Here is a 26,893-nt window from a genome sequence, read left to right as displayed (position 1 = left end):
GCCTGTCTAAAATGGGAACTATAGATACAGTCCATCATGGAGATATTATGAGACTGGATTTTTGTAAACACTTGGTACAAGTAGAATATACAGTCAGTTAAAAGCAAAAGGGAACCAGATTTGAATTGCAGTCTTCAGATTTTAAATTGAATTTGCAAGGAAAAAAATAGCATTGCAAAAGGAAGAAAACTTTAAAATATTAGGGTCCTGGGAAGTTAGTTATAAACTTGTCATGTTTTATGTTTCCTTGTCAAAGCTAAGCATGCATATTATCCTGGAAAAAAAGTCTTTTATTAATTTGTGTGTGGTTTTGGTGGACCATCTGCATCCAGTCCTCATTCCTTATCTCTACTCCTCACCCGGATTTGAGTTCTGAATAATTTCATATGGAAATCTATTGTATTTAAGAAGTGTTTCTTTTGTTCATTTTTATTTACCACCTGTAAACTTCAGCGGGTGCCATTTTGCCCTGGTGGTGTGGGATTTTGTAGGCAATACTCCTGCATTTGTCCTGTCCACATCTTGCAAGATTTTTGTCAACTTTAATCATGTTCTTTTTGCACCTTTCCAGAATTAAATCCTTTATTCTTTTCAGCCTTTCCTCAGAGACAAACTTCTCCACACCCTTGATCATCTTGGTTGTCCTCCTGCATACCTTCTCTTTATACTTCATGTCTTTCCTGAGATGTAGGGACCAGAACTGCAGATAGTATTCCAACTGAAAGCACACTAAGGTCTCATATAGTGGCTGAGCTCTGCCTTTTTGTTTTTTTGTTTATGCCCTTTCAAATATGCAGAATTTGGTCAAATATGCACCCTGCCCCCTATATACTGTTGATAATCCTAAAATAATGATGACAAAGATATAGAGGCTATGCTTTTCTGCAGTCTTTTCAGAGTCATACTGCAGCTTTTCTGAAGTTTCTGAAGTTCACGGCCACCCTCCCTTCACATGAAGGGCTCACTTGGTTTGAGAGGAACGTAATGTGCTCGGCCTAAAGAATGTCATTGCTTCTCCTTCCTGGAATAGTCCTTGAGTAGAAGGCATGGGCCATAAAGGGTGTACCCACTCAGAGTTTCCACTCCAAAATGTTTCACAGGTAAAGGAAGCCCAGTTTCCCCAAGTGACTTCACTTGTTCTTATCCCTTGGTCAGACTCTGTTGGGATCTGTTTTCAAAGTGAACAAAGATGTTCTCTCTCTGGTGTTTTCTGACAACCTTCAAAATTACTTCTGTAACATGAAACTGTCCTTTATTAGGTGAATCATAAGATTTGAGTTGCCCTTTCCCCTTCTTATAAGATGAAAACTTTAGGAACAACACACAGGCAGGATTCTTTTCCAAATCCTTTTTTTATTGACAATCCAATAGTCTCTATACAAGCAGCTTCTTGTATCTTGTGATTCGTGAAGCCTTAGAAGCTGCCTCTGTGAATTAGAAATTAAAGTTTAGAAAGGACTCTAATGAGGTTGCCAAGGCATTTGCCTCAAGTGTTTAGATATAGTTGTCATTACATCTTAACATCAGTTGCTCGCCACATTAGGGGTACTCTTGAAATATTAGATTCCGACATGTCAACCCCTCTATTGTTTTTGTAATTACTTAACATCTGTTTAAGCACCTGTGCAACTGAGTAATTGTGTGGTACACAAAAATAGACTCATTCCCCTTTTGTAGAGGATTGATCCCAAAATTAGGGAAAAACAATAGAGATATAGGGTGCACACAGGTCCAGAGAGGTGGTAAAACCAGTAAATGAGACCAGTGGAGATTTCAGAGGGTTTGGGGTCTTCATTACGTGTAGTCACACAAAGTATGTGCTCTAAGTGTTCGAGAAGCCTCCATACTGTATATCTTTAGAAAATCTCCTTTCCTTTTTTCTTAAACTGCCTCATTAAAGTATTATTTGGCAAAGGAACCAAGGACTGCAAGGGGGATAAAAAGCAAAGCCAGCCAGCGTCTTGGCCCCTCACAGATGTATATTTAGCAGTTTATTTTCTCTGTTTTGATAAGTTAAAGAGTGACTACACAAAATAGCGATGAAGCAAAGAGCAAAGTATCCTGGCCCTCGACCACATATAAATGTTTTATTCCATAGAGTTCAGAGCTTCACATTACTTCTGGTGTGATCCAGAAGTAATCTGGATCAGATTTCTGAAAAGTAAAATGTCTCTGATGAAAATGAGGAGGTGGAAGAAGCGACATATCCATTTCACAGAAAAAAAAAAATTGAGATCCAGGAAGTAACTTTCCCAAGATGGTATAAAAAGTCAGCTTTGGGTAGTTTTGATCTATTACTTCAATCTGGAACTCAGTTTCCTCCTCACTGTCTGTCAAATTAGCATACTATTTAAATATTGCAGCTTTCAAGTTTGGCTTCCAGAAAATATACAAAAACTGTAATCTGTAAATGAAAAATTATAAATGGACTATTAAAAAAATTGTATTCCTTAAGGCTCTGCAGGGAAATAGCAAGCAACCTTTTCTCTCCTGTGTCTTTAAGAGTTGTGTTGAAATTGTACAATTTTCACAGTTCCACAAATTCCAGCTAACTGGTGGAAGAAAACAAAATCAGACTTTGTGCCTTGGGAGCTAATGGAGTTCTGGGAGTTAATCACCCTGCCTGGCATTTTATCCTGTGTTTAAGGGTCAGCAGGACACCATATTCCAGTGTACATCAGTTAGGTAATTTCTGGTGACAACCCTGTCTCGAAAGATTCCAGACAAAGCTGAGGACAAAGTTGTAAAGTGGTTCTGTGGAAATGTCACTGGAACTGTTGCGTGCTTCTTAGTGAAAATGGACAGTCATCACATCTCAGTGTTTCAGACTTTCACCTCTCTATTGCAGTTATTCTATCTGTAATTGATCATATGTGAGTGTTACTGTGTGCAGAGCATTGTACTAAGCACTTGGGAGAATGCAATATAACAGAGTTGGTAGACATGGTAAAATAGTACAAGGATTTTCAAGGACTTTGGATGATGCTCTAAGCAGGTTCTGGAAGCACCCACACAAGAGAATATGCAGATGATGATGAATCACTCTTTTGAATCAGCAAAGCACTACAGACTGATTGTTAGACTGAAAAAGCCCAAGGTTAAGTACCAGCCCACCCCTGGCAAACAGAGCCAACGATCAACATCAGTGATGCAGTTGAATGCTGTCATTGAATTCTGTTACCTGGGAAACACATTGTCCAGTGATACACTGATATGGTTCTCTAGACTGTAAGCTCATTGTGGACAGGAATCGTGCCTACCAATTCTGCTGAATTTTACTCTCCCAAGTGCTTAGTACAGCACTTGATAAGCCAACTGATCGACTGATGCAAGGATAGACAAGGAGACAGAAAAGCAAATTACAAAGGCCTGTGTGCCCTACGGGAATGTGGTACCAACTCAACAGCCAGATTCAGACCTGGTTGCAGCTATGCGGGGCAATTATAGCGCCCCAACATTTTTATGATTTTGAGACATGGACCTTCTTTTGTCACTGCACTCAAGTTCCAGAGCTGTTGTAACAATGCACGTTTATGCAAGTCATGCATTATTGCCAAAACACAACTTTTCAGAGCAGGATCTGGGTAGAACACAATGAAAAAGTAGGGGAACATAGTTAACGTAACATGTCTGTGAATTAGTTGTAATGTGTCTAACAGGAATGCTCCTCTAAGTCGTTCATTGGTGTTGCAAAGGAAATCAACTGCATATTTAAGATCCATTGTTTGTTAGAATCAGATTTGAAGTAGTACAGACTGGCTCCTTTTGAGGTGCTTAATGACCACTGATAAATTTTGAAAAGTGTATGAGAAGCAGGTGAAGTATAATAGTGTACCTTGAGTTTTAGCTTTATAAAGCTTCTCTAACTTTCTTGAATTTCAACTTGGAGCCTCAGGTGGGACAGGGTTTGTATCCAACCAGTTTATCTTGTACATACCCCCCACACTTAGTACAGTGTTTGACACACAGTAAGCATTTAACAAATACCACAATTACTATTATTATCTAGTGTAACGGAAGGCATGCGTTATTTCATTTGTTTGCCAACTCTTCTTCCTAATCTCTGTTTCCTATTGAAACAACTGAAAGAGCATAATTTTCAGGAAATACAGGGGTTGCAAGAAAGCAGATATTATGTATTAGAAGAAATAGCTGTAGTTAACTTTAAACAGAAAGGTAGGATACAAACAGGACTTCTTCAACTGCTCCCTCGCTGATCTTCCCTGCCTCCTGTCTCTCCCCACTCCTGTTCTTACTTCACTCTGCTGGCCAGATCATTTTCTAAAAAAAATTCACTCCAAATATCCCCACTCCTCAAAAACCTCCAATGCTTGCCTATCCATTGCTGCATCAAACAGAAACTCTTTACTCTCAGCTTTAAAGCACTCAATCAGCTCACTTGCTCCTAGCTTACCTCACCAATTTCTCCAACCAGTCTGCCCACTTCACTTCTCCAATGCCATCCTGATCACTATATTTCGATCTCGTCTTTCTCACCACTGCCCCTTGCTCCCATCCTCTGTCTGGCCTGAGATTCCCTCCCCTTTCATATTGGGCAGGCAACCACTCTCCCCACCTTTAAAGCCTTATTACAATTGCATCTTCTCCAAGAGACCTTCCCTAAGTCCTCATTTCCCCTATTCCTTCTCCCTCTGCATTCCCTATGCACTTGAATGTGCACCCTTTAAACACTTAATATTCACCCCGTCCTCTGCCCCTCAGCACTTATGTTCACTTTCTAATTTATTGTAATGTCTGTCTCCCCCTGTAGACTCTAAGCTCCTGGTTAGGAAACATGTCTACCAGTTCTGTTATGTTTTTCTCCCAAGTGCTTAACAGTGCTTAGTTAAGTGTTCAATAAATACCATTTATTAAAATGGTAATTAAATGAGGTCTTGGATCACCAACATTGCTCATCACATCACATGATGTGTGAGAGAATGGACTATATCAGGGTGCCTAAACAATTATTCTATGATAAGCTGAAATGGGAAAACCTTAAAAAATATGGACAGAAGAAATACTGTAGAGATATAATCAAGTAAATCCTCAAATGATGTGGCATGGCAGTAAACGGTTTTAGGAGAGCGGAAGACAAGTCAGCCTGAAGTTCGCCCATCAGAAATGGGGTGATTTTTTAGAGCAGAGGCTTTGGAAAATTCATAACACCAAGGCATAGAAACAAGAAATAACTTAGGGTATTATGGGTGATAAATGCAGTACAACAGTGTAGTGTGGGAAACCTGTACATGCGCAGAAATGTGGAAGGGTTTGCTAGTCAAATACTCCGCTTATCAGCCTTATGCACACTGATAAAATCATACCATCAGTAATGTCATTTTAATCCAAAGGACAGCTATTTATACCCAAGGATTTTCACTGAAACAGACTGGGCCTGGTGTAGGAGGATATGGTGGGAGAAGCACTCTGCCGTAGAGATCACAGCATGATTAAATTTAGATCCTTGTTGGAGCTGAAAGGCTCTGGAAAGAACAACCAACACAAAGATATTATACTTTAGAAGGGGAGTCATGATCAATTAATTGTATATATTGAAGGCTTACTGTGTACAGAGCACTGTACTAAGCGCTTGGGAGAGTACAAGATAATAATTGGTAGATCCGTTCCCTGCCCACAAGGAGCTAAATGCAAAGCATAGGAAGAAACTGAAAGAGAAGTTAAAAAAAAAAAGAAGCCCTACAGAAGCTTGAAGGCTGTTTAAAAATGTCCTATTGGAAGCTCAGGTAAAATGTGTGACCAGAACACCACAAAAAAAAGAGGTTATGGAATGGAATCACTTACTAATCAGCCAAGTAAATAAAAATATCAAAGGAAAAGGGCCACTCTTTAAAAAAATACTAAGTTCACCCATCTAAGGATAACGAAAAACCCTAAACAGTGATGGATAAGGTAAACCACTATATTGGGCATACTAAAAAAAAGAGAGAGAACCTTGCAGAGAATGGAAATCACCATAAATCCATGCTTTTCAGAGATCAGTGCTGCATAGGAGATCCATAGAGTTAGGGAAAGTACAGGGACATCATCAAAAATGAACCAGGAAATGTAACAACTTTGTATGAGAATAGATTGAAAAGAATAGGGCTTTTCCATATAAACAAGCAGGCTGGAATTAGGGACAAGTATTGTAATGTGATGGTGTATGTTGGAGATTTTGGAAAAAAAAGCAATACTCTTCGCAGAATGGGTAGAAAATCCAAGGAATTGTTTACCACAGAAGTGTAAATAGAAAATATCAGTAAGTTCATGGAGGGTATAAACATATTCATGGAAAGTATGTATATAATGCACTTTGAAAGGGAGGGTCAGGGTTATTGGCGTGTTGCTGGAAAATTATATAGATTTATGGATTATTAGGGAGGGGAAATTCACTGTGGGCTGGGACTCTTATACTCTACTCTCCTAAGTGCTGGTTACAGTGCTCTGCACACAGTAAACGGTCAATAAATTTGATTGATTGGAAAGAAGGGAGTATTAGAAAGTACATTTTCTGAAAAAGTATATCAGGTAACCATCAGTTGCTTGTCTAAATGTTCTTTACTCCCACCATCAGTAAGTAGAAGAAAAGTGAACAAAAATGAGTCATGGTCTAATGTGGTTTCTGATTTTCTTAACAGAATCATCTCATCAATTTTCTCTTTTCTGTGGGTAAACATTTGAACAACTGGCACTTCTTCTGTTGCCATTATTTATTGTGCCTAATTAGAATATCCATTTGAATACAATGTCCCTTTGAAGTATCACTCACCAATTTGACTAATGGGTTGATAGATATCTTTTACTTGATATTTGACTCTTAGCACATTTTCCAGTTAGCCTGCAAACCAGTAGGAGACTCTATCATTAAGGAGATATCAGTGGAATTTTGGTAAGAGTGTTATGTTCTCAGACTTTCCAAAAAATTTCCTCTTCGCACTTATAGCTTTCTTATTTTGCATTTAGGCCAAGGTATTTGTCTGTGCAGTATAAATTATTAAAGCAGTTTTGCGTGTAAGAGCAGGGATATTCATTTTTACTAATAGGCAGAAACACTTCTGAGATTGAAAGGTAGAACTCAATTTCAGTGAAGTTGATGAAGTTCTCACTAGGCCTCAGGAAATTTAAAATCATTTTCAGATAATGAACTTGAACTTTTGGAGGGGTGAGTTTCTAAGGGACTCTTGTGGGTGGATATACTACTGTTCCAGTGTATTTATACTCTTAAGATGCTTCACAAAGTCAGTGTTCTTTCTGAAGGACCTTACGAGTCAGAGTAATAGCTGTCTCACCTGGATCTTTATACCCAGAGTTTTTCACTCGTGCAACCATTCATTTTCTATTAGCACCACTGCTTAAGAACAGTTCTATAAGCCTTTGGGGATATTTTTTTTTCCTTCTTGCTTTCTTTCCTCTCCAACAAAAATAAAGTTAATTTACAAAACCTTATTCTAAAAGGGCTGTAATTTAATTAAATTAAGGTCAGGAGAAATCTAACTTGGGCATTTCAATAAGTTATATCACACATAGGAAGTACTTTGAGTTACCTTTTTTCCATGCATCGTTTTTGTATATTGGCAGGTGCATGGTGGGCAAAATGTTATGACATTTTTCGCATTTTTATATATTTGCATTTTCAGGTTTTTGGGTTTAAAATCACAACTCTGAGTTTTTAGTGGTGGATTTCCTTACACTGTGTACCAAGGTACCTTTTTACGTGGGTCTTGCACAGCGTGGCTCATCGAGTAAACCATCAGACATGGGTGAGAGGAAACTTGAGTTCTACTTAGCATTTCGATGTGGTTTCATTAGACAATATTCATTGACATCTCTGTACTTCAGTTTCCTTACCTGTAAAATAGCGATGATAATATCTGGGCCCCCACCTAGTAAGGGGACCAAGTTGGAGGGGAGAGCAAAGTGGGCCAAGGGGTAGGGCTGACGAGGAAGAAATGATAGAATGGTGGGAACCATGGAAAAAAGTCCAGGTTTTGGGACTAAATTATCCCATGCTGTCAAAACCTGGATTTTGCAATTGCACCTCTGAACTCTGCTGGAAGTTTTGGCCAGAAGCAACCTTGAGAAGACCCTCAACTGAGCCATCCTTACATCATATCCTGAGGGCTCTTAGTTATGAAACAGTTCATGTATTATTTTTTATGGTACTTGTTAAGCACTTACTGTGTGCCAGGCACTTTTCTAAACCCTGGGGTAAATTCAAGGTAATCAGGTGGGACACAGTTCATGTCCCATGTGGGGCTCACAGTCTTAATCCCCTCATCCCCAGTTGAGGTCACTGAGGCAAAGAGAAGTGAAGTGGTCATCCACAGTCACACAGACTAGTGGCGGAGCCAGAATGAGAACCCAGTTCCTTGTGACTCCCAGGCCCCACTGGGCTACACTACTTCTGCCCTCTCCTTCCCCTCTTCCTCCTTCCCCTCTTCCTCCTCTCCCTCTTCCTCCTCCCAGCACCCGCCACCCCAGTGCAGAGCAGGTAGGGAGGTGGAGGGGACAGCTGCCCCTGGCAAGGCCCAGAGCTTAATGTAGGCCACAGAGGCATGCAGATGTAGGAGGGACACATGGGGGCGGAAGCTCAATGCCTATAATAATAATAATTATGTTATTTGTTACATGCTTACTATGTGCCAGGCACCGTTCTAAATGCTGGGGTAGATACAGGATAATTGGTTTGGACACAGTCCCTGACCACATGGGGCTCTCAGTCTTAATCCCCATTTTACAGATGAGGGAACTGAGGCACAGAGAAATTAAGTGACTTGCCCAAGGTAATACATCAGACAAGTGGCAGAGCCAGGTTTAGAACCCATGACCTTCTGACTCCCAGGCCCATGATCTGTCCACTAGGCCGGGCTGCTTCTCTCATGCTGGCTGGCAGCAGCCTCTTTCCTCCCCTGGAGCCTTGGGCAACTTCGGTGGTGGCCGGGGCCAGGGAGATGCAGGCACACCCAGCCTCCGGAGGCCCAGGCCCCAGCGGCTGATGGGGTTAGGTGGGGCCTGGAGGGTGAAGAGTGGGCACAGAGCTCCCGGGAGGCTGGAGTTTGCACCTGGCCCTTTGTTGGCCCACCCGACTTCCCTTCCACCTCTCCCCGTCATGCTCAAGCTAGCCCCACTCCAACCAGTTCCCCCACAGCCAGCAACCCTTTTTGACCGCTGGCCACCGGGAATAGCTCAGGCTGAAGAGTTGATGCACATGGCCTGCAGGACCACCAAATCCATACCCATGAGCCGCTTGTTGGAAACGATAAGGCTAAGGACCCTCTGCAGGAGCTCAGTAAATAGTGCTGGCTGATGGGATCCATCTGAAAGGTGTCACTTGCACTCATCCCTTTGCAGTGGACTGTATGATCATAATTGCTATCTCATTCTCTGCTTATTAATGAGTAGCTGAAAATCAAGCCTTGTTGCTTGCCTTGTGAGAGCTGACAAGCCTATAGCTTCGAAGATGCTTTTGATTTTTTTTAATGATTCTTTTTACTAATACTCAAATCAGATTGATCCCCTGCTCAGCATCAGTGTGAAAAATACAGGTGCTTACTTGCCCCACTTAAGAAAGGACAATCTTCCCTACGCAGAATGGGTACCTGTGGCACCAGATTCAGTCTTTAGGCACTTAAGAATTCTTGTCTGGAAGAGCCCCGACAATTTGGCCTGCCTTGCTAACTCCTGGGCAAAGCCTGTACAGTAATGTTTCCCAAGAACTATTTTTAGAGCTTGTTGATTTGGCTAATTCCATAATCTATTACTCCAAGGAGCACTCTTTGTATATATTTGAAATCTATAGTCCTTTTTAGTATAGAGGTTAGTTTTACTTTCGTGTACACGCACACATACACACAGTAGAGCAGCAGCATGGTCTAGTGGTTAGAACACAGGCCTTGGAGTCAGAAGGATCTGGGTTCTAATCCCAGCTCTACCACTTGTCTGCCATTTGACCTTAGGCAAGTCACTTCACTTCTCTGTGCCTCAGTAACCTCATCTGTAAAAGGTGCACGCTAATATAGCTACATTCATACTGTTAACTGTCTCGAATGAAGGGTAGCATCAGATCTGTTTGGTTTGACTGTTGCTCATCATTTATTTAATCATTTGGTTCTTGGATTAATCAAAGTATGCCAAAGAAATACAGATGTTTGGGGTGCTCTAGCAAGATATCTATATTCAGTGTCTTGAAGCTGATGGTCTTCTTGAGTATTTGATTAGCTTGAAGCACTTGCACTTACGGATTATAGTATCACCAGAGTCCTTTTCTAACAGAAGGGATTCTTTCTTTCTAAATCATATAACCAGCTATTGAGTTTATCCTTTGTTAAAGGCCTTCAGTAAAAATGAATTCTGTGTATGAATAAATTGATGTTATTTTATCAGTCAGTCATCTGTATTGAGAGCTTACTGTGTGCAGAGCACTATATTAAGCACTTGGGCTTCCAAGGGCTTCCAAAAATGCATCCTCAAGGCCCAATGATATATTGGTAGAAACACAATTGGTAGCATCACAATGTTCTGTTCTGAAAATGGCTTAGCCCTCCCTATAATTTTTAAATGACAGTCTAGGTTGCATTTAAGTCATCTCTGGAGCTGGTTTGAATAATAATAATAATAGTACAGTGCCTGGCACATAGTAAGCACTTAACAAATACAATAAAAAATAGTAGTAATAATTGTGGTAATTGTTAAGCACTTACTACAAGTCAAGCACTGGGGTAAATACAAGATAATCAAGTCAGATGCAGTCCCTGTCGCACACGGGGATCACAGGTTATTTAACCCCCATTTTGCAGATGAAGAAACTGAGGCACCGAGAAGTTGAGACTTGCCTACAGTTACACAACAGGCAGGTGGGATCAGGGTTAGAACCCAGGTCCACTGGACCATGCTACTTCCCTGTGGTCGTTTTTACTTAAGTACCTAGTAATTGGGGCTCTTGATTCAGATGACTAAACTATTTGCCCACTTTTTACAGCATTGTTTTTAAAATGTCATTAAAATGTTCTAATAGTGGTCATCATTTTTAGAATGGGAAAATGAAGTTCATTAAATGAAATCTGGAAGTAAACAACATTGTTTAAGTGAGACTGCTTTCAGGTGCAGACCAAAGGATATAAAACTGAACTTGTCCCCTGTCGCTCTACCTCTTAACAAAATTAAATGTGCTTTAACAGTTTAAGGTTTTTTCTATTCATCTGAAAAGCACCTTAATCACTGCTAAAGATAATCTGGATGTTTACAGTGATCCTCAATGGTTCTTTCAATTGTCATCCTCATTAGTAACTATTGGAATAAACTATTCTTCACTGGACTACAAAGATGATGCTTTTCTGCTGGGGTTTTTTTTGTCTCTTTGTTAATTTTAACATAAAAATGTTTTTCCCCTTTTCTGCAACCATATATACCCAGGACATGCATGGCATGCACACAAACACACATACACAAACGTAAGTCCATCCAACACAGATATGCTTCCACACACACACAAATGCTGACACCAGTGGAGGGTTTTGTCCCAAACAGTGGCAATAAGGATCCTGCCCACAATTTCTCTCCTTACTGTTGAATCCTAGGCCAGCTTCCAATGATTCTTCAGATCATTGTGGGAGTTTAAGCAGGGAAGGTCCCTTTTCTACAGAAGGAGAGTAGTGAAGGCCCTTTGCAACCCAGGGCAGTAGCTGTCTCTGAATCTGGAGTTGGAGCCAAGTTCAGCTGAATTGAGTCCCCACGACCAACTTTGCCTCTGGCATATTTGACACATATTCAAGGAGCATGAAGCCTGGGCTTCCCGTTCTGCCAAAATTTCTTCTTCTTTAAATTGGGTATCCACAAATGAGTGTCCAGCCACTCCAGAAATCATAATACACAGAACAATTCAGAAATCCATAGTGTGGCTGTGGAACAGGAAATGAGAATTAAACCCTATTTTTAAGAAACTGTGAAGAATTTCATTTTTAAAGAAATGACATGTATTTTTCCAGTAGATCTATTTCTAGTACACTTTCCTCAAGTGTTATGTAAGCTCTTATCTAAGGGAAGAGAGTAAATTGCTCATCAGCGGTAAATGGTAGATTATCTCCGGTATCTCTCAATTTTTTAAAAGGTAAAAATTGAAATTTTACAGATGTTGATTCTTCACCATAGAATTGTGTTACCTTTAAATTAGGGCAAGGAAGGTCCGCTTAAACCTATGTGGAGTCCTTTTTTCAACAGATGGAGTGTGATGAAATGCCACAGGATTTTAGAGATATCCCCATCATCATTACCATATTTGAGTAAAAGGAGAGAAGGCTGACTGTGGCTGCTTTCACTACTCCCCATTATTGGCAAGGTTCTGATCAGAGTCCTTATGGATCAGCTTCTGTCCCCACTGCAATTCTAGAAGCACTGATTTGATAATGTGGTCTTTGGTTAAATTGTGATACAGCAGTATCAAATCTGTAATGTCCACTAGAAGAAGTAAGGGAACCGTCTCTTCTCTGACTTCACATAGATATATCAACTAAAATCCTGAGCTGTGAGAGCTTCTAACTGTTGCCCAGAGGAAGTCACCAAGTCTGCACCGTGAAGGTTTGGCAGAGAAGCAGCGTGGCTCAGTGGAAAGAGCCTGGGCTTGGGAGTCAGAGGTCTTGGGTTTGAAACCCAACTGCCATTTGTCAGCTGTGTGACTGTGGGCAAGTCACTTAACTTCTCTGTGCCTCAGTTACTTTATCTGTAATATGGGGATTAATTGTGAGCCTCATGTGGGACAACCTGATTACCCTGTATCTATCCCAGTGCTTAGAACAGTGCTCTGCACATAGTAAGCGCTTAACAAATACCAACATTATTATTATTATTAAGTTGTGTCTGAGTTGGTCCATCCCAGTCACCACTTAAGGAAGTAGAAGTGCCTTAATAGCTCTGGTTTTATTCTCTCTGTTTCATGCAGACATACTCAGGAAGACACAGGGCAATTTTGTTAAGCTAAACCTGGTGTTAGGCTAGATTTCCATTTCTCGCAGAAGCTCTCGTAGTTCATCAAGCTGCAAGTATCATCAAAAGAGTTGGCACTGTGCTATGCTGATGTCATCACTCAAATCATACAAGCAGAAAGTCAGAAGATTATGAGCCACTTTAGCACAGCCTTATGGATTGATAAGTCCTAAGAAACCCGAGGTCATTCTAAACTAAAGGATCCCCTGAATCACATTAACTTTGGGGTCTAATTAATCCATCAGTCGTATATATTAAGTTCTTACTGTGTGCAGAGCACTGTACTAAGCGCTTGGGAGAGTATACCAGAGTTGTTAGACCTGTTCTCTGCCCACAAGGAGCTCACAGTCTAGAGGGAGAGAGAGACATTAAAATAAATTGCAGGTATGTAGTGAATAAAGGGTACAAATCCAATGTGAGAGATACGCAGCAGGAAGAGGGAGTAGGGGAAATGAGGACTTAATCTGGGAAGGCCACTGGGAGGAGATGTGATTTTAATAAGGCTAATAGTTAATGCTTTTATAGTTAACAGTGCCCCAAGGCAGATGCAGTATAATTATGTCCTAGAATACCGGCAGTCAATCAGAAAGTAATACTTTAGGGAAGCACAACTTCAAGGACTGGATTTTTGTAAAGGACGTATAAGAACAGAGTATTTCAAGTAACTACCCCTTAAACTGGATCTTAAATCTGTTAAATCACTGAAATCAAACAGTTAATCAAATGAACTGAAATAAAAATCCTTAAACTCAAAATCAAACTTAAAATCAAAATGAACCCAAGTAAAAGTAGAAGTTATTGAAGACTTTTAGAGGACTTCGTGAAGATGCTATTTCACAGGTTTTAGGGTTGTTGTTATTTAGGTACAGTGGGCGATTAGGTAATATAAGTGCCATAATGTCCTAAGCGCTTAGTGCAGTGTTCTGCACACAGTAAGCACTCAAATACAATTAATGGCAAATTCAGTTGTGCCACAGGAGCATTCTCTCCCTGTGCCCGTACAGCATCTGCCACATGGGCGCACTCTGATAAAAACTGCATCATCAGAAGCATCCTCTGCCTGCTAAGTCACCTAAATATATAATCTAATGAAAGGACTGAAAGATTTTGAAACCAATTGAGAACCTAAGAGGAACTGTGGTAAAGTGATGGTCTTTGAACTCTGAATTTCATAAATTGGAGTTGCATTTTTAACAGATATTTTTGGTGTTTTTAAACTGCAGACAATTTTCACTGTTGAGTTTTGCTGTTTTCTGTAGCAGGAGGTGAGAGCCAGAAAATTAACTCAAGTAAATCTGATGGAAGAAGGTGACAGATTTCTTCCAACCCCTTCCCTTTCTTTGGAATGTCTTTCCTGGCTTCTAGCTGATTTTTGCTCACAATATCTTTTCTTGAAAATCATAAATTGCTAACGGTAGCCTTAAAGAATAGGTACTTTTTCTCTAACAAGTGTTGTGAAAACTCTGCCCCATTTCATTCATTACCTGCATTTCCTAACTGCATTCCAGTATTTGCTTAGTTAAGTGTCTTCTTTTTTAAACTGGAAGAGTCCTCTTTTCCTTAAGCAAATAACTGCAGGATGGCGGTATGTGATATTTCAATCTTCCAGTCCTTCTGCTGTGCTTTCTCTTCCAGAACAAAGAACACCAAATATGTGACTGATTGTCTCTCCCTCTATTGCATTTGTAGCTAATTTATGAACATGATGTTTTGCTTGTATGAAACCAAATTCCTCATTTATGTGTGTTTCCCCTCTCTTCTCCCTTGCCTCTATTGTTTTGCAGGTCCATACGTTCAGGGGTCCACACTGGTGTGAATACTGTGCCAACTTTATGTGGGGTCTCATTGCTCAGGGAGTGAAATGTGCAGGTACCCATCTCTTCACTCTTCTTTGAGTAACCTTGAAGTTCTCCATTTGTCGGTCCCATGTGCTCATTTTATGTGGGAGATGCGAAGAAGGCAAGAACCCTAAGGGGAGATGGACACCGGGAGGGGACAGACTCCAAAGAGCTCATAATCTAGAAAACCACTATTTAGGGTACTTTTAGCTCTCAGTAGAAATTCTCAGGCCTTGTCAGAGACTTGGAATGAGAAAGATGGGGTGCCCAGCTCAAGCAAATATTGGGGTCATCGCCCCAGAGCATGGGACTAGAAGTCAGAAGGACCAGGGTTCTAATCCCAGCTCTGCCACTTGTCTGCTGTGTGACCTTGGGCAAGTCATTTGCTCCTTGGTGCCTCAGGTACCTCATCTGTAAAATGTGGGTTGAGACTGTGAGCCCCATGTGGCACAGGGTTTGTATCCAACCTGATTATATCTATCCCAGAACCTAGTACAGTGCCTAGTACATAGTAAGCACTTATTGAAGTACCATAAAAATGGTATCTACTTCATTAGACATGTATAGTCAGAATCTTAGGTTGTCCAGTTGGTTAGTGACATTGCTAAATTCTATTACACCTTCGTAATTTCATTGTAAAATTATGGGTTCTAATTGACTTAGAGCAGGTACAAAAACAGTCCATCAGGAACCCTGAAGCTGTGAATTCTGATCCTAACTCTGCCACAGAGGATTTTGGGGGATCAGGTGTGGGTATTTTCCTTTTGCTGCCTCGGTTTCCTAATCTGTAAAATTGTACTAACATTTCTGTTATTTCAAAGGAGGTAGCCCTGGGAGGTAACTCTGAGTGGTTTTAAAGCAGTTGTGTAATTTAAAGGATTATATAAATGCTTGCCGATGGTAATAATGTGTCAGATCATTTCAGCAATTTGGGTGCTGATTTATTAAAAGAAGTGGTCACCTTGTGCAGAAAAGAGATGAAAATAGTTGAAAGCTAAGCGACTATATTTAAAATCTGCCTTGTGATGTTCCAGTAACTAAATTTATAAAAAGGCTGTTTAAAAAAAAGACTATACGGAGAACTGTTTGTTGCCTTGGAAACTGAATTTTAAAGGTAACTTGTCACGAAGGCTTTTTTCCATATTCTGAAGCTTTCTGAATTTTTTTTATTAGAAAATCAGATAAAAACATTGTTCATAAAAATTATTTATAAGACAGTGGTTATACTTTAAAGAAAACTATTGATGAATAAAAAGAAAAAAGTCTTGCTACCAAGTTTAAGATATTTTTAATAGATTCAAAATCATATTTATGAAATAGAGCTAGAATTACAGAATTATTTTATAGTGCCATATAAACAGTTTTTTTCATTCTGGTTTACAATTTTTTCCCTGAGAGTAGTTTTTTTCCTTCAATCGAGAACAATGTTTTGTGGTAGGGACTTCTTCCTTTTCTCGCCTAAAATTCTAGGACTAGGAATTGATTGCTCTGTTACCATTCATTCAATCATATTTATTGAGCGCTTATTATGTGCAGAGCACTGTACTAAGCGCTTATCAGTGATCTGCTGTTGTATGGCATGTTAAATGTTCAAATTAGCAACTGCAGTAAAGAAATAATCAGCGGGAAATCAGTTTTAAGCTGTAAACATGAAAACTCCAAAACCGTCTAGATAGAGATCTTCATATCATCATTTATGAAATGATGTTGCAATTTCCAATATGAGTGGAACTTTATTGATAATAATAACAATAATAATTGTAGATTTAAGTACTTACTACATGCTACACACTGCAGTAAGGACTGCGCAGATACAAGGTAAGCAGATTGGACACAGGCATATCATCTGCTAGGAATTCCCTAAAGATAATGGACTTTAACTAAATCTTAGTTATTTCTAAGGCAGGTCCGTTTCCAGGTTCAAGTGTTATCTTGCACTTTCTATGGACATCATGAGGTTGTAATGAGTCCCCATGATCTGAAAGCAAAGCAGGAATCCTTTGCCATTTGTACTGGTGACCCTGATTTAGCTAGCCCACAAGGTTATCTTCTGTTCAGAGTATGTTAGCCTTAAAGAAAAGAGGGAAAAATTGGAGGTAGGGGTCTTAGATTGGAGAGAGAAACTTTCCTAAGTCCAAGTAGGTTGTTATATAAAAGTCCCTTGTAGTGGATTCATTCCTAAGTGCCAGTTTTTGGATCCTGACAAACCTTTTTACACCTTGCTTCTTAGACAGCGAGTTGTAAGAAACTTTCATGCCTGCATTATTTTTTTTCCACATGTTTATTGATGCATACTAACCTGTATTGCCCCATATTTGTTTTTTGAAGCAAAATATAGTTATCAATACCACTCTTCTGAAATCCAGGGAGCAGGCAACAAGCACAGGCCATGTGGAATAATCTTTGGCAAACACACACAGTACTGAGTCACTCTTGTGATGGAAACCTACCTAGCAATAATAAGAAGGAGGAACATTGGGAATTCTTCCTATGGTATTTAATATCAGCCATTTCTCGAATTGGAGAGGAGCGAGTGACCCAGTAGGAAAGTTGTTGAATGTGTTCACTCTGTAATGTCTGCTCTTTAAAGCACCAATTATTGCTATTCCCTTATTGGTGCTTTAAATCTCATTAACTTGTATCAGTCAACCTTGTCCACTCTTAAAAAAAAAATAGAATCAGTTCCATAATAACTTCAAAAACCGTGGACCATTTTATTGAGATAGAGCCCCTTCCATTTTCCATCTGCAGCCTTGCCTGTTTTATGTACTCTCCAGACAGAATCCAGGGGCACACTGTTTTCTGAATCTTTAAGAAAATGTATTCAGAGGAAAAAGATGGCAGGACCTCAGAGCCAGAAAAGAAATGTATCTTTTGGAGCCTGCCTCCTGGCTGCTTGTTTTGAGCTGGTTCCTTTTAACCTTCTAGGATGGAGGGCAAGGAAACTGTTGTGGGATCACATCTTAGCATTTTTAAGCCCATAACTCTTCTCTGCTTGCAGACAGCACTTGTAGAGTGTTTTTGGAAACAGTATTATATTTTGAGATTGGCTCTCTCTGCCTAAGTCAGTTACTGCATTACCCGAGGTGAGGAGATTGCATTGCAAATGGTAACTTCCTCTTGCCTCAGACAGGCAAACTGTCCCAAGACTGAGTCCCAGTGTGCTTAGGACTGAACTGTCTGTATGTCAGTCTGGTGGTTGCAGCAGATAGAGTGGCAACGCTGACCCTGCCAGTGTCATTTCCTAAATGGTCTTTACAAAACCATCGATACAAGGGCCCATTATAGGCATTCCTCTTAGTCATTCTCTGGGCCAAAATTTTCTTCCTACCAGATTCCTCTACAGCCAGAGTGAAAGCTCAGATATAATGAAGCAAAGGGTGGTGGACAAGTATGAACCTTGAGACTTTGGGCCCAAGAAACTGCATGAGGAATTGCTTTTATTGATAGTGATCTGCACAACACTGATCACTGTTTACACCCTCTTGTCTCTACCAGTTGTGTTTGTACTGGGGCTCAGAGGCAGGCAGAGGTGCTGGACCCATTCCATTCAGGACTCTCTTAGAGTCGAAATGCCCGCAGTACAATGTCATTGCTGTATTGAAGCACCACTACCTGGCAGTCGGTTGCCTTGGTAACTGCTGTGGTCTTTGCCACCCACATTCCCTGGCTATTTTTTCAGGATTCCTGTTAGGACTGTGCAGCTGTCAGAATAGAGAAGCAGCTTTGACTAGTAGAAAACGCCTGGGCCTGAGAGTCAGAGAACCTGGGTCCCAGTCCCGGCTCTGCCACTTGTCTGCTGTGTGACCTTGGGCAAATCACTTAACTTCTTTGGGCCTCAGAACCCCCATCTGTAATATAGGGATTAAATTCTTTTTCCTTCTTCTTCGAACCTCCTTTGGGACAGCTACTGTGTCCAACGTGATCAATTTGGATCTACCTCAGTGCTTAGAGCAATGTCCGACACATAATAAGTGCTTAACGAATACCATTAAAAAACAAAGCAAACAATCAAATAAAAATCCTAGGTGGTTCTCGCTTGGAAACCTTGACCACCCATTGAATGACCCCAGGAGACTTTCAGTGCTTGGACGAGAACCCAGGTCCCTGATTCTCAGAGCCATGTCTCTTCACTGAACCGACAGCGGGACTTATCCTGGGAAACTGTATATGACAGTGGCACACAGCACTGTTTCAGTTCTTATCCCCTCAAAACCCACTGATCTCTCCAAATAAAGTTTGTCATATATTTCATTAGACAGCAATCGCAAGTCATTCCACAATTTTTTTTCCTACCTTTATGAAATAAAAGTTGCTGAAAGAAGGCAAGACTATCCCACAGCCATAGGCATTTGTCATCTACACTAGACCATTTTACTAGCAGGCTGCTCTGTTGGACATTTGGCTTAGCCATTTTCACTGGCCAGAACAGCCTGTGGCCCTGAAGAGCATTGTTGACATTTCTGAAGATTAGACATGTCGAGTGAGTCTTCTTCCTAAACATTTTGAAAAGAGCAGCCGGGCAGCATCCCAGCTGTTTTTGAGCACCCATTCTTGTTAGTGGCTGGCTATCGGCAAAGGACTTCCCTTTTTTCACATAGTGTTGTTATTCCCTCTTTCACTCATAAAGAAATGGTTGTGACTTTTGGCTAATTATAAAGAGTCCAATTGAGAAAGCAGTCTCTAAGTAAGAAGGGAAAAGAGAGGACGAGAATACATCCTTGTGCAGACAGAGTCAGAGGTAAGGCTGGAAGGGAAGAGGGGGGTGATCTGCCATCAGCAGGGTGGCCATTTCTCTCCTCTCCAGCCAACAGTTCTTCACTGTACATAAAGAGGCCTACTAGGAAGAGCAAAGAAAATGGCAGGATAAGAGATCAATATTGTGGACCTTACAGTGAAGAGGAACAGAGAGGGGTGGCTGTGTCCTTGACAGGTGAAGCAGGTAAAGCCTGCTAATGGCAGAGAATGAGCGTGGGCCGAAAAGTTACTGTGTGTTCCTTCTGATACTCACCACAATGCCCACCAATATCTCTGGAGCTTGGGACAGGAGAACAGCCTTCAGTAAATAAAGCCATTTAGGAAACAAGTTAACAGTTGATAGTGACAGCCAAGAAAAAAGATGCTTATCTTTGTTTGAAGAGGTTTGACTCACTGTTATCTACAAAATGAAGTTTTGTTCAGGTTGAGCAAGTCTTGTAAGCCCCTCTAGACTTTAAACTCATTATGGGCAGGGAACATGTCTGCTTATTCTCTTGTACTCTCCCAAGCACTTAGAACAGTGCTGTGCACATACTAAGCGCTCGGTAAATCCCACTGATTGATTGTAAACTAATAGATGATATGCAACTTTCCCTTTAAAACCAGCCCCCTTGCTTCACTCAGTTTCACAGGGAATTACCCTGTTCCGCAGCCAAAGAAGAGGAAAAACATCATCCTTCAGACTCCTCTCTCCAAATGCCCGTGCTCTCCAGAGGGGCAGCAAAGATGGGGGAGATTGGCAGAACATAATCAATTGGGGCAAGAACATAGCTGCTGTGGAAACTGGATCACTAGCACCGCTAACTCATCCCAGCATCCCCTGCCACTGTGAGGGTCCTGGGGCCTTGGTTGGTGATAGTCTTGCCCTCTCATCTGGCTGCTTTTGCCCCCACCAGGGGCCCATTTGGTTTGGGAGGTACGCTCTAGAGATAGTAACTTGGGTCTCCAGAGCCGCTACCCACAAGCCCACAGAAAATCGAGGCTTCCATTTAAAACAAGGGCTCCTCCTTGTCCCCCAAACTCCCACAATAAAGACTCGCTGAACAATTCTTCTCTCTGTTGGAGAGAATACAATGCTGCCAGTCTTTGTGTAAATAAAGGGGTCCTGTAAATTAGTTTAAAATACAAATAATTGTTTTTCAGATGTGCTTACTTTATTCTCAGATATTTTTAATGTGCTTACACAGGCCATAATTAATATAGCTCTCTCAGTTAAACATAAATGGACAGAATATATCATTTATTTCTGATAAATGGGTCACTGTCAACAAGAATTGCTTCTCTTTCCAGGAAAAAAAAGGAAAAAAGAATCGCTTCCTGGATTCTTAGATTTTTTTTTAAATGGTATCTAAGTGCTTACTATGTGCCAGGCACTGTATTAAGCAGTGGGGTAGAGACAAGTTAATCAGGTTGGACACAGCTCCTGTCCCATAAAGGGCTCACAATCTTAATCCCATTTTACAGATTTGGTAAATGAGACACAGAGAAGTGAAGTGACTTGCTCAGAGTCACTCAGCAGACAGTGGCAGAGCCGGGATTAGAACCCAGGTCCTTCTGACTCCCAGGCCCATGTTGTAGCCACTTGGCCATTCTGCTTCAGTAGATTGAAAGGATTCATGTGTATCCCACAAGGTGTATCACAGAGCACATAAAAGACTAGATTAACATCAGTGTCCCAACATGTCAGGGCCAAATTTACAGAAACTTTTAAGAAGAAAAGTGTTTTTAAAAAATCTTTAATTTTTATGTGCGTGTTAATTTGATGCCTATCCAATTGAGAAATGTAACTCAAAGTGCTTCTTACTGGTATTTTTTTTCACTCTTCATTTTGGTTTAGGGCTTCAAACTAGAGGATGTGAAATTTTGTAAGGGCTTTATGAGTTCAATAAATAACTATGATACCCACATAAACTCTTAGTAGCAACCAAAAGTTGAGATATTACCAGCCTTAAAGCAGAGAGTTTGGAATTACTGTATTACATTACACTTTGAATTTCTCAAAAATACATTTTGGCCTATTTTGGCATAGTCTTCAGGAGAATGGTGTTTCAGTACTTGGAGCTATTACTAAACATTTCTCCCCTGTGCCTACAGATATATTATTAAGAGACCGTTTTAGTAGCAAAATTGTTATTGGAAAAGTACTGATTGAGGGAATAAAAGAAATGCATTGTATCCCTCTCCACCAAACTTTCTCCTTTCCCATACATGCATTCATAGACTTAATGCCTGCTTTTTTATGCCCAAGTGCTAGTCTAATGGGTACTGCATGCTGAATATCATTCTGAACCAAAAAGGAAACACACACACACACACAGTGAACCAAAAAGGAAAACACACACACAGGATTCAAAAGCCATGTATTTACTGGTGAATTTTTATCCCCTCCCAAATCCTCTTGTTGACTTTCCTGGACAAAAGAGGCAGCAGTTATCCAAAACTACATACCGTAATCCCTCTCTAATGCAGTTGAAGTTCATAAGGTGCTCAGCAACTGTGCCATGTGTGACCATTTTTCTCTACTTATAAGTTCTTTTGTTTTATACACAAATCCTATTCAGCACTTGTTAAAAAATTAGTTGTGTAAGTGTGATACTGGCAGACAGAAGGCTAGTGTTTGCCAGGGACCTCTCTCCTAAAAAATATTTGAAGTTCTCAGAAATCGTGCTCAGAAATTTGTTAGAAGGCAGAATAATGGTTTAGACCTTTTTTCCTTTTCCCATAAATACGTTTAGAAATCCTAACTTTAAAAAGAAAGAGGAGACTAAAAAAATCCTTTTGCCTTTACAGAAGCTTAGGAATTCAAAAAAGGGGTCCTACTGCAAAACACAATAGAATGTTAAGTTTTATCATCTTTATTGAATAAACCTGGAGAGTTCAAATTATTTATAAACATATTTAAACTTTTGAAATCATCCATTTTAAGCAGACTTAGAACTTTAAAAACAGCACATCCGAACAAAGAAAATCCTCTAGTAGTATTATGTAGTAGCTTTGTTATGAGTATAGCAGCCACTCAGAATTGAAACTAAATTAAGCTAATTTACAGTGTAGCCTGAAAGAGGAAATAGTCACTTGCTAGAACAAGCCCACAATGATGAAGAGTAGATCTCAAAGAATCTCATTTGTTTCTATGTAAAGCTTTTGATTCCTGATATTAAAGCCATTAACGTTAAACTAGCACCTTAAGATCACCTGAGGTTTGACAGAAATGATCATTTTCTCAAGCAGAAAGAACCTTGCAGACAGATTTCAGTGGGAGCCATGTTATTTACTTAGAACAACAGTTTTGTGTGTGTATCATGGAAAGAAATCTGTTTCTTTCATCAGCTAAATATTATTTAACTTACCCTTTGCCAGCAGTGAAGCTTGCGTGACTATATTTTGAAATGGAAGTATCGCCAATTAACTCAACTTGGAAAAAATGATGTCTGCATATAAAGTTGAAAGACTTTTTTTTCCCACTTGTAATACTAAAATGCCAATGTAAAGAAGTTGGATTTTTAAGTATGAAACCATTCAAACTGAAATTCATTAAGTGCCAGTGAAATATCCAAAATTTACCAAAGTCACAAAAGGTGAAAAAATATGTTGAGGCTTCACCTAGAGGGAAATAATGTTTTCATTAAATACAGCTATGTGCATAACGTACAGAGCTGCTTAGTGTGATTTCCCCTCGCAGGAATTCCATAGTAAATGAGGGGATTTAACATAAATAGGCATATTAAGCAATTATAGAAATCTTCAGGAGAATCAGGGCCCAGTGGAAGGAGACTGTAACTGGGTAGGGTGCCGTCGGCATGTCATTCGGCCTTGGGAAAATCAGTTCACTTAGTTGAACTGCTGTATTCCCATGTGAAAAGCTGAATGCTACTGGAACCATTTACCAGGGATAGCGTAAAGAATGGATGCTAATCATTTACGATGGAAATGCAGCCTTAGCTTTTCTACTCCATGTGCTGAACACATATTCTGTGGCGAGATACCAGGAGAGGAAAGACACTACTCTTCTGCCCTGACAGAATTAGTGGTCCTGCTCTTGGTGAAAAGCACTTATTTAGCTTTGGGATCCTCCTCAGCCCTCTTTCCTCTTCCTCCTCCTTCACGTCTCCGCCAACACCCATATAGGGGAAAAAGGAGTATTCATTCATTCATTCAATAGTATTTATTGAGCACTTACTATGTGCAGAGCACTGTACTAAGCGCTTGGAATGAACAAGTCGGCAACAGATAGAGACAGTCCCTGCCGTTTGACGGGCTTACAGTCTAATCGGGGGAGACGGACAGACGAGAACGATGGCAATAAATAGAGTCAAGGGGAAGAACATCTCGTAAAAACAATGGCAACTAAATAGAATCAAGGCGATGTACATTTCATTAACAAAATAAATAGGGTAATGGAAATATATACAGTTGAGCGGACGAGTACAGTGCTGAGGGGATGGGAAGGGAGAGGGGGAGGAGCAGAGGGAAAGGGGGAAAAGAGGGTTTAGCTGCGGAGAGGTGCAGGGGGGCTGGTAGAGGGAGTAGAGGGAGAAGAGGAGCTCAGTCTGGGAAGGCCTCTTAGAGGAGGTGAGTTTTAAGTAGGATTTTGAAGAGGGGAAGAGAATCAGTTTGGCGGAGGTGAGGAGGGAGGGCGTTCCAGGACCACGGGAGGACGTGGCCCAGGGATCGACGGCGGGATAGGCGAGACCGAGGGACGGTGAGGAGGTGGGCGGCAGAGGAGCGGAGCGTGCGGGGTGGACGGTAGAAAGAGAGAAGGGAGGAGAGGTAGGAAGGGGCAAGGTGATGTAGAGCCTTGAAGCCTAGAGTGAGGAGTTTTTGTTTGGAGCGGAGGTTGATAGGCAACCACTGGAGTTGTTTAAGAAGGGGAGTGACATGCCCAGATCGTTTCTGCAGGAAGATGAGCCGGGCAGCAGAGTGAAGAATAGACTGGAGCGGGGCGAGAGAGGAGGAAGGGAGTAGTAGCAGACTGTAGTAGGGAGTAGTGTAGTCTGACCCTCAGGATATTCACCCATTTCTTGATTTGACACCCTGACCACTTAGGGAAATGCCATTTTAGGAAACCTCTTAGTTTAGTTGAATGACTTAGTTCCCTTGAACTAAGGAGTTGAGAGTGGGCCCCCTCCTGCTATAAAATGGGCCTAGATCTAGCAACCCCCTCCTGATCACCAATATGCTCAGCAAATCAGATCTAATGGTTTAAATCATTTGCATCCTTCTGTAGCCAAGAGGCACTGGAAATGCATCTGCCTACATTCCTGTCCATTCCAGCACTGCTGTTATTATTCTGATTTGCTAAATTGGATTTTCAGGAGTCCAACATCGGGTTCATTTTAAAAGGAGAATAGATTATGTGCAGATACTAGGAGAGACTAGGGCACTTAAGCCAATTACCAAATTTGATTACCGTAGATAGCTCTATTCAGCCTAATGATCTAGGAAGACAAGACTGTTTCTCCAGTTGCTCTTACCCACTCCTCAAAAAAACTACCAGAATTCACTCTTGCTAGGAAAGAGGAGTGACTCTGAACAATAACTGAAAAATGAGGGTACCATAGATATGGGAACTTGCAGACACACTAACAAGGGAGTCAGGTCACGGATTCTAATCCAGACTACACCACTTGTCCGCTTTGTGACCTTGGACAAGTCACTTCACTCCTCTGGGCCTCAGTTATCTCATCTGGAAAATGGAGATTGAGACTGTGAGCTCCATGTGAGATAGGGACTGTCCAACTGGATTTGCTTGTATCCACCCCGCACTTGATACAATGCCTGACATGTAATAAGTGCTTAACAAATTCCACAGTTATTAATTTAGGGGAAAATCTGCATGTGAATAAGGGGATTATTGTATAGATGGAACTATACTTAATCCACTAGAGGAAGGCAAGCCCTAAATCACTGAGATATATTTATAGAACCCCAAAATAGAAAGAAATACGTGAGAAAGTGGATATCTGAATGTGTTACATTATTAGATCATAAAATAGGCATAAGAAGAGAGATTGGGAGGAGCATTCTCTTGATCTTGAATGAAATCTCACTGTATACCTTAGAGTAAGGTACCCCAGCTGTTCAGTTATGTAATTTTAAAAGCATGTTTGTTTTTGTTGGTTTGGTATGTGTTCTTTTGTTTTTTTAAACTGAGACTGGAATACTTAAGACTCCTAGAACCATTTTAAGTGCCTAATAATGTATTTTCCCTCATATATATATTCTCTCCTCATTTCATTTTCTAGATTGTGGTTTAAATGTCCATAAACAATGTTCCAAGATGGTCCCAAATGACTGCAAACCAGACCTAAAGCATGTCAAGAAGGTGTACAGCTGTGATCTTACAACACTAGTCAAAGCTCACATCACTAAGAGGCCAATGGTGGTAGACATGTGCATTAGGGAAATTGAATCTAGAGGTAAGACTTGGTTGAATGGACTTGGTTTCTTGCTAATCTGTTAATCAGTTGTACATATTGAGCACTTACTGCTTGCAGATCACTTTACTAAGTGCTTGGAAGAGTACACAAGAGTATAACAGAGTTGGCAGATATATTCCTTGCCCACGATGAGGGGTTACTCTGAATCTACCCTAATCTTTGAATCCAGATAGCTTGACATGTGCCTTGTTATGCAGAAGAAAGTTTCTCTCTTGTACATTTTGGTGATTCCCATGGCTGTGAAACAGGTAATCCACAATCCTGAAATTAGGTAATCCGATCGCACCAATTAGAATGGCTGAATTGAAGACGTATAATGATCAGGTGCATTTCCTGATTGATTCCCTTCTCCCCAGCTTATATCCCACCAACTGTCACCACTGCATTTATGCACTCACAGCTACCCATAGCATATTACATAGCAATATATGTACTCTACTATTAAGCACTTAAGTGCTTGAACCTCGTGTACCTGCGTAATAATGCTATAACTAACTCTTGTTCTTCCTGTACCAGGTCTTAATTCGGAAGGGTTATACAGGGTATCAGGATTTAGTGACTTGATTGAAGATGTGAAAATGGCATTTGACAGAGGTATGTTCTCAGAGATGCACTTTTTTGTGTGATATTCTTGGCATGCTATAAAGGGAGTGCTGTTTCTACGAATAGTTTTCTACAAGATAAACTACTAGGTTTTTTTTTCAGTTGGAAAGACTGACACAAACCACTACCAATCCAATGATTTTTTTTAAAAAAACATTAAGTGGCAAGGTGTGAGGCCTAGTTTAAAATGAGAGGAAAAAAGATCCAGTCGATCTTTCCACATTTGAGTAGCCCTAACCTAGCATCACACCATAAATACAGAAATGGATACCAAAC

At 40.6% G+C, this 26,893-nt stretch overlaps 1 protein-coding gene across 2 annotated transcripts in view; it reads left to right on the top strand.

Moving 5' to 3' along the window:
- Positions 1 to 26,893, top strand: part of CHN1 (chimerin 1) — a 148,535-nt gene that overhangs the window by 108,408 nt on the left and 13,234 nt on the right. For both annotated transcript variants that reach the window (XM_029072276.2, XM_001514859.4), the window contains 3 exons: positions 14,763 to 14,847; positions 25,820 to 25,993; positions 26,531 to 26,608. In XM_029072276.2, the coding sequence (XP_028928109.1) occupies positions 14,763 to 14,847; positions 25,820 to 25,993; positions 26,531 to 26,608 (337 nt within the window). The remainder of the gene's footprint in view (positions 1 to 14,762; positions 14,848 to 25,819; positions 25,994 to 26,530; positions 26,609 to 26,893) is intronic.

The sequence above is a fragment of the Ornithorhynchus anatinus genome, chromosome 9, assembly GCF_004115215.2.
Source record: "Ornithorhynchus anatinus isolate Pmale09 chromosome 9, mOrnAna1.pri.v4, whole genome shotgun sequence".
In the NCBI taxonomy this organism is placed as follows: domain Eukaryota; kingdom Metazoa; phylum Chordata; class Mammalia; order Monotremata; family Ornithorhynchidae; genus Ornithorhynchus; species Ornithorhynchus anatinus.
This window is presented reverse-complemented; position numbering and strand designations above follow the sequence as displayed.